The sequence below is a fragment of the Saimiri boliviensis genome, chromosome 5, assembly GCF_048565385.1.
Source record: "Saimiri boliviensis isolate mSaiBol1 chromosome 5, mSaiBol1.pri, whole genome shotgun sequence".
Taxonomy (NCBI): Eukaryota; Metazoa; Chordata; class Mammalia; order Primates; family Cebidae; genus Saimiri; species Saimiri boliviensis.
In genome coordinates this window covers 64,872,825-64,889,595 of record NC_133453.1, presented here as the reverse complement: position 1 = coordinate 64,889,595, position 16,771 = coordinate 64,872,825, and the positions used below count along the sequence as shown (strand labels likewise).

General features: G+C 35.8%; 1 protein-coding gene across 2 annotated transcripts in view; it reads right to left on the bottom strand.

Annotated features, from left to right (window-relative positions):
- Positions 1–16,771, bottom strand: part of CHN1 (chimerin 1) — a 190,486-nt gene that overhangs the window by 93,817 nt on the left and 79,898 nt on the right. Inside the window, exons 4-5 of one of the 2 annotated variants that reach the window (XM_039470008.2) lie at positions 15,027–15,058; positions 13,839–13,952 (exon numbers count right to left, since the gene is read on the bottom strand). In XM_039470008.2, coding sequence (XP_039325942.1) covers positions 13,839–13,952; positions 15,027–15,058 — 146 coding nt within the window. The remainder of the gene's footprint in view (positions 1–13,838; positions 13,953–15,026; positions 15,059–16,771) is intronic. The other variant, XM_074399444.1, reaches the window with a different exon arrangement.

Below are 16,771 nucleotides of genomic sequence, written 5' to 3'. Positions count from 1 at the left end.
TTGGGAGGCTAAGGCAGGAGAATCACTTGAACCTGCGACGCAAAGGTTGCAGTGAGACAAGATCCAGCCACTGCACTCCAGCCTGGCAGCAGAGCAAGACCTCAACTCAAAAAAAAAAAAAGAAAAAAAATTGTCACTTCTTACTCAGTTACTTTAGTCAAACCTAATTCCAATTCTTATTCCTTACTGCAAAGATAGTATAACTCCATTATTTTAAGATTTTTCTTCTACAAGATCATGTCTTTCTGGGAATACTACTATAAATTTTTAAAAAAGTGATCCTATGTTAGCTTTCTCCCCAACAGTGGCAGAAAATTCTTGTCTAAGAATTATACCATAATAACAAAATTAATAAGCTTAAAAAAGCATAAACAGGAAGTCCCTAAGATATTCTTGATTACCTATTATTGCTATCCCCAAATATGCTTTTGTTTGTCTGTTACAATGATACAGGAAAAAACAGAGTATAATTTTAGTTATTTTTATATTTTAATTTAGTTATTTTTATGGGGATTAGGCTTGCTTAGAAAATTCCAAGAAAACAGGATTTTCTGGGAATCTTCCCCAGGGGAGAGTCACAGAGCTTTAAAACTCCTTGGCTGCCAGTGGGACAGGCTCCTTTGGTTTCTAGGCCCCCATATAGCCTTGCTACCATCTCAATTCCTTTTTTATATGTATTTATACCAGTAGATCCTTTTTGGATGAAAATGTGATAAGAAGCCAAGAAAAATTTTGGTAACTGGAAAGATGGGGCACTCAAGAGAAGACAGACGTGATACATATGAATTAGAAAGAGGGCACGGTGGCTCACGCCTGTAATTCCAGCACTTTGGGAGGCCGAGGCGGGCGGGTCACTAGGTTGAGATCAAGACCATCCTGACCAACATGGTGAAACCCTGTCTCTACTAAAAAATACAAAAAAAAAAAAAAAAAAAAAAAAAAAGAGTCGTGGTATAGGTAAGTTTAAAAATCGTCAATAAAAATAATAGCAATTATACATGAACAACAAAAGCAAAGTGAAAATAAAAACACATCCTGTGAATAGCTTCCTGTCCCTGTGTCCATGACTCAGTACATATGTCAACTCTGGATTGTGTAAAGAGGTCAAAGACGTGTCAAAGATGGTAGCAGTAACGGACCCTTTCTCTCTTTATACAGCTGTATTGTCTGAACTTGCATTGTGATTGGCCATGTCTTTTTGACTAAAATTAACGACAGGAAAAATTAATGTAACCTCAATTTTGAGGAGCCTGTTAAATTCCAAAGTAGAGTTGACAGCAATAAGATGTTAAGAATAATTCCCAAAAATTGGTGGGGGAGGGGCACGGGTAGCGAGGACAGGGAAGAAGGCCACACAGATTGAATTTGAACCACTGCTAGCAAACAAATTTTAGAATTATTTCATTTGGTATTCTGTGAGGTATTAGTGTTATCTGTCTTCAAAAAAAAGTTAGGGAAATAAATAACTGTTAGTTTGTGTGGTTATATGTATGTTCATTTTATTTTACTGCAAAACTTCTCAGAGTCTTTAAAACTATCCCCAAGACAGGGATACAGTATGCAACAATACCCAAATACATTCTGCTTTACTTCTATGGTTTCTATTAATTTTTGAAGAAAGTGTTAAATATAACACAGTTTGGAAAATATTTATCTCATATAATATCAAAATAAATTAGTGGTGGATAAACAAGTTATACCACAAAATCTATAAGAGAATAAATGTAACTACCTAGGCCAGGGGCAGTAACTCACAACTATAATCACAGCACTTTGGGACCCTAAGAAGAGAGAATTGCTTCTCAGGCCAGGAGTTCAGGAGAAGGCTAGGAGTTCAAGACCAGCCTGTGCAGCATGGTGGCACCTTGTCTCTACAGAAAAATGAAAAAATTAGCCAGATATGGTGATGTGTGCCTGTAGTCCTAGCTACTTGGGAGGCTGAGGCAGGAGGATCACTTGAGGTGAGGAGCTCCAGGATACAGTGAGCTATGATCACACTCCAGGCTAGACAACAGATCAAGAACTTGTCTCATAAAAATTTTTAAAAAGTAACTATCAAAGCCAGGTACAGTGGCTCATGCCTGTAATCCCAGTACTTTGGGATGCCAAGGTGGGTGGGCCACCTGAGGTCAGGAGTTCGAGACCAGTCTGGCCAACATGGTGAAAACCTGTCTCTACTAAAAATACAAAATTAGCCCTGCGTGGTGGTGAGTGCCTGTATTCCCAGCTACTTGGGAGGCTGAGGCAGGAGAATCACTTGAACCCAGGAAGCAGAGGTTGCAGTGAGCCGAGATCGCATCATTGCACCCCAGCCTGGGCAAAAAGAGCAAAACTCCATCTTAAATACCAACAAAAAAAAGGAACTATCAAATCTCTTGTGGAGGTGTGCTATCTAGGACAAAGAAAAATAGAATAAGTCACTTAGAAAAAGATTCACTGAAGTGTAACCAGGAAAAATTAAATTATGTTAAAGACCAACAAAAACAGAAAAAACATGCATGGTAAATATAATAAATGGTTGCACACATCATATACACAAACATACAGGGTAATTGACATGAACAGGTTATTAAGAGAAAAGGTAACAAGTAACTTCCTTGTGTATATCCACTATTGATCCACTACAGTTGTTTAGTCTTCAGAATCCAAAACAGAATTCAAACTTGGGTCATTTCACAACCCAGCACACAGGATAAAGAGCAAAATTCTTAATGTGGCCCACAAGAAGCAGATGTGCAACCTCACTTCTCTCTCTAGCTCACTGTGCCCCCGGCCACCCTCCTCACAGCCCTTCAGTTCTCAAATCAGACTTTCCTTTCTCAGGAAAGCCTTCCCTGACTGCAATTTAGATTTAGAGTGAGATTCCAGATTTAGATCAGATCCTCCTTTACACACTCATAGCTCCCTTGGTTTCCTTCCACAGCACTTGCCTCGGTTTTTAGCTTGGCATTTGTGGGACAATTCATTAAAGTCTAATCCTCTCTCTACCTAATAAACTGTGAAGCTCCATAAGGCCAGGGATCTTGACTGTTTTGTTCTTCCTTGTATCCCCAGCACCTAGAAGTATATTGTAATTTTCTAAAAACAAAGCAACAAGAAGAACAACAAAAATACATTTAAAAAATGCCAAAAATATTGTCTTTGAGGGCCATATTATAGGTACCATTTTTCTTTTCCTAGTTTTCTGCATTTTATATATAGTGTGTATGTTAATAAAAAATAAGTTACTGATAGACGTACCTTTAAATAAGTAAATATAAGTGAAAATCAGAATTGCTGTAAAAGCGGGGAGAGGGTGAAACCCAACCTTATGAAGAATGAATTCAAATAGCAAACCTCCCATATATTTATTGACTGCGAAAATATTCATGATACACAGCTAAATGAAAGAAAGCACACCATAACAGGGTGTACCTGGTATGAAGTCATTTCTGTATAACTCAGGAAAATGCTAGAATTTCATATATCATAGTTTTAACAGTGATTATTTCTGGGTAGTAGAATTAGGGGTGCTTTTTGCTTTTCTTTGTATTTTTCTATAAAATTTTTTTTTGTATTGTATATTTGTCAGGGAAAAAATACCTTTTTGAACAGCTATCTCCTCTTGTGCATTTACAATACAGTTCAATTTGCAACATATTTTCAGGAACACATCAATTTTTTCAAGTAAGGGATACCTTATGTTAAACTACCCATTTCCTACTGTGTCATATCAATTACTTTCTATCATTTATTAAAGAACACCTGAGCAAGGGTACCTCACATAAGCTGGAATTATATCAATATTATTAAAAAGCTTTTTAGCACTGATAACATATTTTTAAATAAATCATGCTATCCCCTTCATCAATATCAATTTTCCAATACTGCAGAACTATTAAATTTTACTCTCATCATGTGTGTTATCACTTACTCTTATATCTTAAAATTTTCCCATAAAATGATTCATAATCTAAGAGGAGAAAAACAGTTTTGAAAAATTATTCTACAGAACATACTTATTCCAAATAGCACAACAAGAAGGTCTGCAGGAAACGGAATGAAACCATGGTAACCAACTGAACCTATCATGAGCTATCAGATCAAAAGAACACACAGTACATTACACGTCAACGCCTACTAGCAGCAAAATCCTTCCCCAGTTCCTTTTGATCCTTCCTCTTTAACATGAACAATGCTTTCAACCAATTTTCATATTTTAAAACTGCAAAAGCCCCTTTATCAGCATCTACTATGATTCTCTGGCTTTACTCAGTAACTCTGTGGCCAAGCTCACTTTATAAGTCAACCTAACGTTTTGAGATTCAATTAGAAATTGTTGGGTGTTTTCAATAATTAGCAAAATTACATTTTTTACTGCAGTGCATTTTATCATTTTCTAATATAGCGGCAATAGTTTCTTCACACAAAATCTTCTGAACTGTAAAGATTAAATAATCCTCTAACAGAAATCCCTTGCTTAACAGAATCTTATCAGTATTCTACACTCAAAGTCACAATAAATTAAATCACAATTGCATTTACAGAATACAGATGAGTCCTTTTTGACCATATGGTTGTCCGTTCTATCACTGATCATCAACCCCCAGATAGGCACTGAAGTTAAACTCACAGAATCTGGCTCAACATGTTCTTAAACTATCAATTAGCTAAAACTAAATGAACAAGGTAATGAAGGCTTTTGTCAGGCATTAGCTGTTTATTGCACAACTATATAGTCAGGCAGACAATAGGGCAAACCTCTGCAAATACTAGAGATCATCTTTGCTGTTATAGTTAGCCACTCCTTAACAATTTTCATTTAAAATAAAATAAAATAGGCATATATGCCATAAAAATAGAAGTATATTTTATGCATGACCAATTACTGGAAGGATAGACAAATAATTGTGAATGGTGTTATCTCTAGGGAGCGAAACTAGAAGTATGTCACAGTGGGAAAGCACTGTAATTTATCATTCTAAACATTTTTATTTCAATTTTTTTTACCATTATCTATGTGTTGCTTTTACAATAGAAAATAATAAGTTACATGGATGCAAATTTGCTGTTATTATTGCTGTTTTTCTTTATAAGTTTTCTGTATACAAGTTATACAAAGTTACTATAAAATTATTCTTGTAAGTACAAATAATTACCAAGTGATCTTATAATGGGATTTTTGTTTAAATTATTAAACTTCAAATGCACTTAATTTGGTATTTTTCTTTTGCGGGGTGGTGGAAAGTTAACCCTTGGGAATAAGGTGGAATAAATCTTATCCTTAAAGCCTTTAAACAAAGGTATGTATGTCTGTTTATAAAAACAGTAATGTGTTGATAACTTTAAAATCTTAATTACTAAAATGCCATTGATTTAAAAACTAAGAGTTTACTCGTGTCATACCTCTTGTCAACTTAGAAAGTGCTGCATGTTTTATTATTGGTTTTGGATATTGTTTATAAACAAGTTATATTTCTCAGTTGTTTTTGCTTTTTGTTCTTGATCAAGTTAAGTCTTGGTTTTCGCATCTGTAAAATGGGGAAAATGATAGTATCTACCACATGGTCTTATTTTATAGATAAAACTTAGTTCTCCAACCTGTTGTCAGTGACAGAGGTTGCAGGTTACGAGATAACAAACGTGTCCAGCCCTTTCAGAGGCCAGAAAGTGTCTGATACACCGAAGTCCTTGAGCCAGTCACACTGGGCCATGATCAATCTCATGCACTTATCTTAATGTACCACACAACATTATCACTTTGTATGGGTGCCACAATATGAAAAAGCTTGGGAATCTAAACAATAATTCACATAAAGTATTTACCATAATACTTAGAAGAGTAAAGATTTGGAAATGTTAGGTATTATTACGTTTACAAAACTGTTAAGTCCATTAATAAAGTATTTGATGGCTCCAAATCACTCACAGAAAAGGAATCACATTATCAACATATTCTAGGACTGTATCTAGTTACTAAAAAACATCTTAAGAGAATCTAGCATGTCTTCCACTATACCTTAAAGCAGATACACAAGTGAGATTCTAGTTCCTCTTGCAAAATAGATAACTGCAGAGACAGTCATCCTCTTTATGTACAAGTTTCTATTAGCCCCAACATGTACATGAAACTCAACTGTACCTTAAATGAAATAATACAATTTGCTTTATATGTCTTAAAAATAGAAGTGCAACAATATCTTGAAATCAGTTTTTTGCTTTCTCTACCTTTTGCTTTAAATCCACTGGTATGTATGCAAACTTTTGAGAGAGAATTGAAGTTTGAATAGACAGAATACTAGTGAATAAAAATCATGCTGAGGATAAAAACGTTTTTAAATGAAGTAACATTCAAGAGTAAGGTGTAAATTAATCCTTAATGAGATAATACTTTATATAGACTAGGATGTCTATATTCAGAGACATAACAAGTGTTGAAAAGGATGTGGAGAAACTGGAACCTTCATACACTGCTGGTGGGACTGTAATAATATAAGCACTTTGGAAAACCATTTCATGATTCCTCAAAAGGTTACTTTTGAGTTACAATATGATGCAGCAAATTCACTCCTGGATATTTACCCAAGAGAAATAGAAACATATGTTTATATAAAAACTTGTATACAATATCATTCATAATAACATTATTTACAGCAGTATTCTTCACAATAGCCAAAAAGTAGAAACAACTCAAATGTCCATCAACTACTGGAATATTTTTCTAATATTATTCATTAGTAAAGAAGAATAAAGTACTTACACACGTTACAACATGGATAAGCCTTGAAGACATTATGCTAAGTGAAAAACATCAGTCGCAAAAGAACATATATAATGCCATTTACATGAAATATCTACATTGTTTACAATAGAGACAAAAGTAGATTAGTGGTCACCTAGGGCTGGGAGAACTGAGAAATGGAAAGTGATGGCAAATGGGTATAGAGGTTCTTTTCAGGGTGACTAAATGTTCTAAAATTGATTATGTAATAATTTTGCGAATGTACTAAAAACCACTGAGCTGTAGAGTTAGGCAAATTGTTGCCCTATATAACTCAAAAAACAGTTTTAAAAAAGATATGAGAACATGCAAAAGCCATGCTTGCAAACAGAGTAAGAAAAAAAGGTGCAATTTTATAATACTTATAAACAGTGCTTGGTTGCCTTCCGTAGATGTTTCATAACACTCTTTGGATAGGAGGCAAGTCTTTTTTGGTCCAGGGAAAAAAATCAGAAAACAGGAAGAAAAAGAATCAGTGAAGCAATTAGCCCTTAACGTTTTTTTTTCTCTATCAAGTCAACACTTTAGCAAGCAGTCCTTTAAGGTTAATTGATTAAAAAAACAAACAAACAAAACAAAACAAACAAACAAAAAAAACGTGTCTTTTAAAAAGGATGAAAAAATGAGGGCTGGAGAGTGCATGTTTATCTAAATTTACCAAACAGAAGAAATCTGGTAAATTTTCTTCCTTCTTTTCCACTCTGTAGTCCCAGCATTTAATCTTAATTTGTTAATTAAAAAAGAGAAATAACTCAAAGGCTCTCAACACTCAGCCTAAATATTTTAAGTTTTCGCACTCCGTATACAGACAACAAGGGAAGCCATTAACAGTAGGCTGCTTGGTGAGCATGAGGTCCACAGCAAGAGGAACTGAGGGATCAAATGTTGAATGGAACATTTCTCAAGTGTGTTTCATTGAGAACGTCCATGAAAAGGGGGTCTCATGATCAAACGAATTTGGGGAACGCAGTACACTCCTATTAACAATACTCACAGGCTCTGGGAACTACTGTGGGGAAAAAATTTTCAACTGATTATGTTTAATGGCTGAGAAACCCATGTGGCTCCTTTTTCAGCTCCATGCTAGAGAAGGCACTGCCAATGATGATCAAGACTCCCCTTCCATACAGAACACAGGCCTCTATGACTTTTTTTTTCTATTGCCCCAAGGCTAACCAATCCTCCTTCCAAGGAATCATTTAAATGAACTGATACATTCTGTTTAGTGTCTTATCTTCGGATATTTAGCAGGTAGTATCTTTTGTTTTGAACTAATGTCTTCATTTCTTCTCAAAATAAAAACAGCTCTTTTGTTTTTTTCTGTCTGTAAACTTATATATATGCACTGTAAAAAACCAGGTAACTCAAAAAATACAAAGAAGTAACACATGTTTAAATTAGTCACTAAGAGATAAACACCAAACATTTTGCTGCTCATTCTTTGAGACATTTCTACTTAAATATACACTCATAGGTATGAAATTTTATATAGGTAGTATGATACTATACATGCTATTTTATATAGTAAATTTTATTTTTCAGATTGATAAAAGTTACATGCTTCTGAATTTATGAAATTTAACATATTTTAAAAGAAAATATAATTCTCTAAAACATCCTTTTTTCAGTGTTTATAATTTGTTCTCAATTACTACAATTTTTCCAGATAATTCTTACTGTCAGCACAAAATCAACAGGAAAGGGCCAAGTATTGTAGGTATAAGGCATTCTCTGGAATATGTCCAAATCTGCCCTGAAATATCCAGATACAGGGTTTGGGGATTATCAAGACTCTTGCACATGTCACTTTTTTCTTCTCCCAATTTAGAGAAGCTAAAATGAGTCCGATTAACAAATGTCTCTGGAATTGCCAAATTTGGAGTTAACAGTTCTCCTTAAAGTGAACCTGTAAAATCTATAAGATATACAGAAGCCCTTTTTTTTGGTTGTTTTTTTTTCTTTTTCTTTACTTACATGACCTGCTGAATACAGAAGCCCTTTTAAATATCAGTTCTCCACAGCCAAAGAAAAACTGCTTACTAAATTAATTCGCTAAATAATTCTGGTAAAACATAGTTCCTATGACCCTTTCTTTCCACTCAGTATTCTAATTCCTCCAGCAGTGATCTTTCTAAACTGTAAGTATAACCACTATTGTCTTCTACTGAAAGCCTTCAGTGACTCCCATTTCCTACAAATAAAGCCCGAATTCTTAAGTATGAAGTTCTAGGCTCTCCTGGCACACAACGTGTGAAAGTTTCCCATACTCCCAGTCCCTCAGCTGACGGAGTCAGACACGAAATGCTCCATGCTGTTCTATATACCGGCACCACTGCTTCCTCCCAAAATGCTTGTTTTTCATCCTATTCTACCTTTTTACTTGGTAAACTAGTCTCCCTTTAAGAGCTAGCTTAAATGTCTTCTTTCTTGACCCACTTGAACAGTATCTGGCAGAATACAGAAGCTCAATATATGCTGTTCTTTTTGATAATTCAGTTATCTGGAGAATTATTTCAATTGTCCAATTTAACAGTGACGAGCAACCCCTTCCAATTTCCATAAAAGGCCTTGACACATATTAGTGACATACCAGGGATAAATATTTTAAGATATTAATCAAAAGTTCTACGGATTTTATTATGCTAAAATGATTAACTAGGGTTTCCATATCACCTTTAAAATGCTGACCTAAAGTCAATTTGGAAAATAACATTTCCAATCAAATTTCTAAAATATTATAGGAAAAAGCATTATCAAAACATGTTTTACAAAATTCTGACACCTGGCCTCACATAAAACTTTCTTTGGAACTCACAACTGATTTTCTCACTACAGTACTTACTAAAGCTAAAATTAGAGATAACGACTATAGTAAGAGATTGACCAGAGCTAAAATATTTGAAAAATTACACCATGGGTTTATCCTTATTGCCTAACAAAGAAACTGCTTTCTAAGTACAGCCCGTACTTGGCTATGGTTAACTATAACTGGTACACACGTTCCCTCCCTTCCTCCAATTTTCTTCTTTCACTTAAATCAAGAAAAGAAAACCAGATTTTGTTTGGTTGTTCATTCTTCTTTCCAAAGCCTTATCTTCCAGAAGAAGCTGAGCCATCTCCCAGCTCTAGGAGCAGGTGCTAGTTAGACAAGCAGTCAGTACACGCATTTCCCCGAGATGTTATTGGTCTAGGAATGGGAAAGGGAGACTTGTGCTAGCCCTATCAACCTGGTATTTTTTTCTTGTGTAAGAAAAACTAGAGTGTCTTATAAAACATATCTTTTAAATAATTAGTTCTAAAATGATGTAAGCCATGTGTTTTCAGTCAAACCTCTCACATTATTTTAGGTTACTTGTAACTGATATTTGCCATATCTCATTAAACTACAACAAATACACATGTTGTCAAAATCAGCATATAGAAAAGCCGAGAGTCACTTTGAAACACTTCATGAGTCATAACCGAGTGCCTGGCTAGCATCTTCTTTTCAACTATACACTCTGAACTTGCAAATGTCTGTCTATATGCTTCCCTCGTGTAACCAACTTTCACTGAGTAAAAATCATTTTTCCTTATCAAGAAATGAATATGGGCATAGGTAGAAAAGCCAGACAAAGCTCAGCCTAAAATTCAGGCCGAGATGGGGCATGGAAGAAGATGCAAATTAAAAGCAAAAAATATCTCACCCACAGAACACCTGCATGTCACGTGGTGAAAACCTCTTTTCTGACTGCAGAAAGTTGGTATTGTGACAGCACACATACAATACAACACTCCCCTAAATAGCACCTCATGGCATTCATTAGGCTCCTCAGTGGAGGGCCAGTCCCCGTAAGAGCAGGAGAGATGCTAATGAGGGAGGTGGGCTCTTCGAAACTCTTTGCCCTACTTAAGCCTACAACTTTGCTGATCACATTATTGAATTTTCCGGTGGATCATTTATGGTACTGCATAATACCACAGGAGGATACATCAGAGGGATATGGCTGGACATATAAACATTTCTTAGGGAGTTACTTAACTAATTTGGGGAGTGGCTTAAGAAATAGAATGGTTGAGTGTGGCTGTCTGAGATGAAAGTTCTCTTAACCATTAGATAATACAGGTACAGTACCTAGGGCCTTCCGGGGTCCAAGAAAAGTGAAAAATATAAAAATATAAAGAGGTATGGCTCCAGAACACAAAACAGAAAATTATAAAACTAAAGTTAATTTCAAAAGCAATTTACATAAAACCTTACACAATTTTAATAGCAGAAAATACATATTTGATATGAAGTATAGTGTGTGGTATAATGTAAGGGAGGCGCCTCTAAATGAGTAGTGCCAGGCCCTACAAATACAATAAAATAGACCTAAAAGAAAAAATAAAAATAATTTTTTGGTTTCTGTCTTATGGAATTGACTGAATAATAGTGTCACCAGCTAATAAAGGAAATACAGGTATCAGCATATTTGGGAGAAAAGCGTTGAGTTCAGTTTGGGATATATTGAGAATGAGGTGCTTATGAGGAATCAAGTTCAAGGACTTATCTAATTTTAGAGCCACTGGTTAACACTTAAATGCATAAAGAACACTGATGGCTATAAAATAGACAAACTGCCTACACCAAAATGGATTATGCATACGTTAAAAACAAACTGATGTGAACTGGGAGAATCATCAGCTGAAATGGGAATATCAAATAAGAATAATATATGCATCAATGCAACTTCTATTTCATATTGTGCTTAACACTTCCCAGCCATACATCAAGTTTAAAACAAGAAAAATACCAGTCATACTTCTACACATAAATTACTCAATGAATACTGTGAGTAAAATTCCTCTATGACCACTACAGCTCCCTTTTACTCACTATTATTTCTTTTCCAAGTAATGATTTTATGGCAATGTTCAGTAACAAAAGAAAGGTTTTAAGTTACCCCAGATATAATGAATTTAAAACATTCCCATCAAGATTTACTGGGCCAAAGTGGATGGGAAGTGATTGTAAATGTAAAGCCACGAGTAGAATGAGAGACAGCAAGAAGGTGGGAATGACAAAGAGATTTGAAGGTCTAGGTGCTACTTTTCTCCAAACAAAATCCTTAGCCTTCAAGTATCTGCTGGTATCAGCTGGTGAAAACTGTCTGACAGATACGTTATAAGATGAGAGGCAATGTGGTATAATGGAAAGTACTTGTATTTTGAAGTTAGGCAAAACTGAGTTCAAATTAAAGTTCTATAACTTCTATGTGATCTCGGAAAAATGGCAACCAAGGGGAAAGAAAGAGAGGGTTCTGTTTCTCATTTTGCCCCACCTCCTTCCTTCCTTAATCTGGACCACCAGCATTTACATCAAAGCTGTTTACCCTAGACAATCAGATGACCACACTATTTGGAAATTAGGTGGTGAAGAATTCTAGAATTATAAAATGTTAGGAGTAGAAAATGAAGAAAGCCCAGCTTCAAGAAATTCTGTGATTTGCCCTAAATCAGTCTTCTAATTCAATTAACAGCAATCAAACAGGTATTTGAATTGCCATACCAGAACTCCTCCTCCTCACCATACAACAATTTAAACCTGAAAAACAGTATAATTAAGTAATTTAAGGGGACTTCACACTTTATAATTTACCATAAAGAGCAAATTTCCATGAACTCCTGTGACAAACCTTGTTCTCGAGGTATTCAATTATTTTAGCATTCAGTATGTAATAATACTGACTTATATCATTCTATTTAATAGAAAGATTAATATCAAATCTTGTGGACAGGAATGAGAGCAAGCCATACTCACTTACACAAGTGATTGGAGAGGGAATTAGACATGTAAGTCCTAAACATGAACATCAACTTTCTATCCTCTATTTGTGACTACCAAAAAAAAATTTCATATATTTGACCTCTGTCTTCAGAAGTCTGTGCTTTTAAGTCTTTTCCAAATAGATGAATGTATATATGAATGAATAAAGGGATGAACAAAGACAATGGATAATTATTCCAAGCCTTTGGTGAGGCAGCAATGTAGAACGATTACGAGCACAGACTTTGAAGTCAGACAATCTGGGTTCAATAGCAGCAGCACAACTTATTAAATGTGTGACCTTCACCAAGTTACTCAGTCTCCATCCAGGTCTTCTGTTTCCTCATCAGTTAAGATGGGGGTAATAACAATAGAGTTGTTGTGAGGATTAAATGAAGCTAGAGGTCTGGCATACGGTAAGCCCAATGAATAAGTATGTTCTTGTATTACTGTTCTTACTGCTGGGTTATTATTGCAGGGTTAACAGAATATTTGTTTCTGGGCACCATACTGTAAGCTAACAACAGCCAAAACCCTAAGTGAAGCTCAGTGGATAGGGAAGAGCCAAGCGCTCCCCTAAGAAAAATTGCTTTAACCAAAAGGCAACCTAAGAGAAATGATGGTGGCTTTAGCTTTATGAGTTACGAAGATCTTTTCTCTTGGTCTTGTTCCTTAATCAAGAAATTGATAGAAGCTGATGAGCCAGACAGACAGGAAAGAAGGGGTAAGATAAAATGGAAGGAAGGAGCTACCACAAAAATGCTTAGAAGTTTTTCAGGCTGGGCACGGTGGCTCACGGCAGTAATCCCAGCACTTTGGGAGGCTGAGGCGGGCAGATCATGAGGATAAGAGATTGAGACCATCCTGGCCCACATGGTGAAACCCTGTCTCTACTAAAAATGCAAAAAATTAGCTGGGCATGGTGGCGCTCACCTGTAGTCCCAACTACTTGGGAGGCTGAGGCAAGAGAATTGCTTGAACCCAGGAGACAGAGGTTGCAGTGAGCTGAGATCACGCTACTGCACTCCAGCCCAGCAAAAGAGTGAGACTCCCTCTCAAAAAAAAAAAAAAAAAAAAAAAAAAAAAAAAAAAAAGTTTTTCAATTCTTAATTACTGAGTGCTACCATTCATGAGGAATTTTTAAAGGGTCTCAAAGCTATTAAAATGGTAATTAGGTCCCAAGAAAACAAGAACCAATTCAATTACATGCTGGATGCTTTTAAAATTTAAAGTCCTCTATTAAGAGGGTTTTAAATAAAGCACAGTTATAATTGCAGGCCCATGACCAACCTTAAAGCCAAAGTGTAGGTCCCTGGCTGCCGCTGGCTCTCCCGGATGAGGTAGCTCCCCTCAGCCACAATCAAGAGCTGGTCGGCTGCTTCTCTGGAGATCATGCCATGAAACCTAAGAAACACAGTCAATTCAGAAACTGTGTGCTTTCCGCATTTTCCAATAAAACAAGATAAAACATCTCACCACCACCACCACCTTCTGTTGTTTTCTAGACAAAGTACTGCCACATAATAATGGAAGGGAAGCACTTGGGTTTAACTATGTTTGTGTTTTTCTGGGCCTGGCCCCCAGCCAGCTTCTCTGTGTTGATAAGAACAGCACCAAAGTAGCTATCCAACCTAGTTAACAACCATGGAATCAAAATTCACATCTATCCAAGGGAAGATCAACCACCTCTCTCAAGAGGACAATCCCTTTCTTATGTAGCCATTTAACCATATGGCTTGCTAAAAATACATAAATAAATTACAGAAATGTATCCCATTTTCCTTTCTTCCCATTAGTAGCACTGCTCCAAAATTTTGGCTCTGAGTCTATGTTGGCAATTTTCCAGGACCCTGGGTTGTCCTTAATTGGCATGATTGCCCAATAATGTGCATAATCTGCATTACTGAACAGGCAAGCCCAAAGCAAACAACTATAATACTTGCTTTCATTCCCTGCTAAAACCTTATCTTTGATTAACACAGAAAAACAGAGAAAGAATAAACATAAATAACATGCTCTTTACACAACACAGATCAATCTATAACAATCTGGCATAAAACACTAAAAAAATGTCAGTGGTGACACCTACTAAAAATAAAAAAACACCTTACATTTGTATAGGGATTTAAAATTTCCAAAGAACCTGCAAGTCCTTCTACAATTCAAAGATAATGAAGGAATTCAGACATGTCATCCCAAAATATGCTGCTTTGCTGTATCGATTATTTACTTGGATGGTTTCCATCCTTAACATTATTGCATGTACATTTTCCCATGCTATTTTCTTATTTATACTTATCTTTAATGTCTATACTGTTCACCAATAAGGTTACATTTGAAATTTTTAAGAAATAAATTTAATGCCACCAAACTTGAATACTTCTTCGTCTTGCTTTTATCTTTACTAAAAGCATCCATTTACCCTGTTTCTCTTACATAGGCCAGTCTATAAAATGTTTTCTAATAATCCATACTTACTCTCTTCCATAATACTTTGGTCTGTTTTCTACCTATTGGGAAAGGAAAAAAAAAAGCGTATTTGTAAAAATGCAAATGTGCAGAACATAACATTTTGTGCATGTGACAAACTAAAGTACAGATTTAGAAGAGAATTCAAGTAACAGAGAATGCAGTCCCAGTTCTACCAGCAGATTACTTGTGCCATTTGGACTGGTCACTTCATCTCTCCAGTTTCTTATTTATAAAATGTTGTGTATGTAGTTGGACTAAACTATCGTTAATTTCTAGAATTTAATGAGGAGAAAAAATTTCACTTTATTCAAGAATAAAATATAATACCCCAAAACATAATGCCACAATTGTGACACACCCAATTGTAGCTTTCTCCCCGGCCCTCCCCTGCTATTCTCTCTCTGTGGCTTTAGACTCTCTATCCTGTTAGCAGCTCCATATACTCTTGCCCTTCTGTTCTCTCATCATCTCTTCCCTCACCACAGCTTGTCAGGGCATGTGTGCTGGCTATAGCTAAGAGAAGTCCCAGCAAGATAAATGCCCAGGAATTTTCACAGGAAGACAGAAAGCACGTGCCCCATTCATTCAAAATACACTCAGTGAATAGCAAACATGTGACAGGTATTGTTCTACCTGCAGGGACACAGTACTGTATAGAACCATGATGTTTTGATATTTGTATATACTGTGGAATGACTAAAGCAAGCTAATTAACACATGCATTTCTTCACATACTTTTTTTTATGGTTAGAATACATAAAATTTACCCTCAGCAATTTTCAAGTATGTAATACACTGTTATTAACTATAGTCATTAAGTTGCAACAACAGATCTCTTGAATATATTCCTCCTACATAAATGAAAATTTGTATCCTTTAACCAATATCTCCTGAATTCCCACCCCAACCACGTTCTTTCCTTCTCCTTCCCTCTGCCCATAATAACCATATTGTACTTCTTGCTAGTATGAATTCAACGTGTTTAGAGTCCAGAAGTGAGATCATGCAGTGTTTGCCTTTCTGGGCCTGCCTTGTTTCACTTAACATGATGTCCTCCACTTCATCTGTGTTGTTGCAAATGACAGGACCTCCTTTTGTATTCAATTTGAAATGAATAGTATTCTACTGTATACTGAAATAGAAGATATAGTATTCCACTATGTATAGATACATCACATTTTCTTTATCCCTTCATTCCATGATGAACACTTAGGTTGGTTCCATATCTTGGATACTGTGAATAATGCTGCAATGAACATGGGAGTGCAGATATTTCATCAACATATTAATTTCATTTCCTTTGGGTACACACCAAGTAGTGAGTGAGACTGCAGAATCACGGTAGTGGAGAAACTGAGCATCTGAGAGATTATATAACTTATTCAAGATTACTTGTTCAAGTGGTGGCGCTCAAGGCAAAACTGGGATTCTTACTTAAGAATGGCAAAAAGGGAACAATCCCTCTGTCTATTTGATACTGACTCGTCAATTTGGTCAAATACGCAGTTTCCAAAGCAACTCAAAACCTATCTTTTCAGTGATCTTCTCTTTAGTTCTGCATATATACAGCCTGGGTGCCAAGTCTGGTATTGCTTTCAGCAAACTTGATATATTTACTCAGACCATAGAAAAACTTTGGTGTTTCAATGGAAAACTGTGCATCATCTATAGCAGTGATCCCCAACATTTTGGGTACCACAAACTGGTTTTGTGGAAGACAATTTTTCCATGCACCAGCGCAGGGGAAGGGA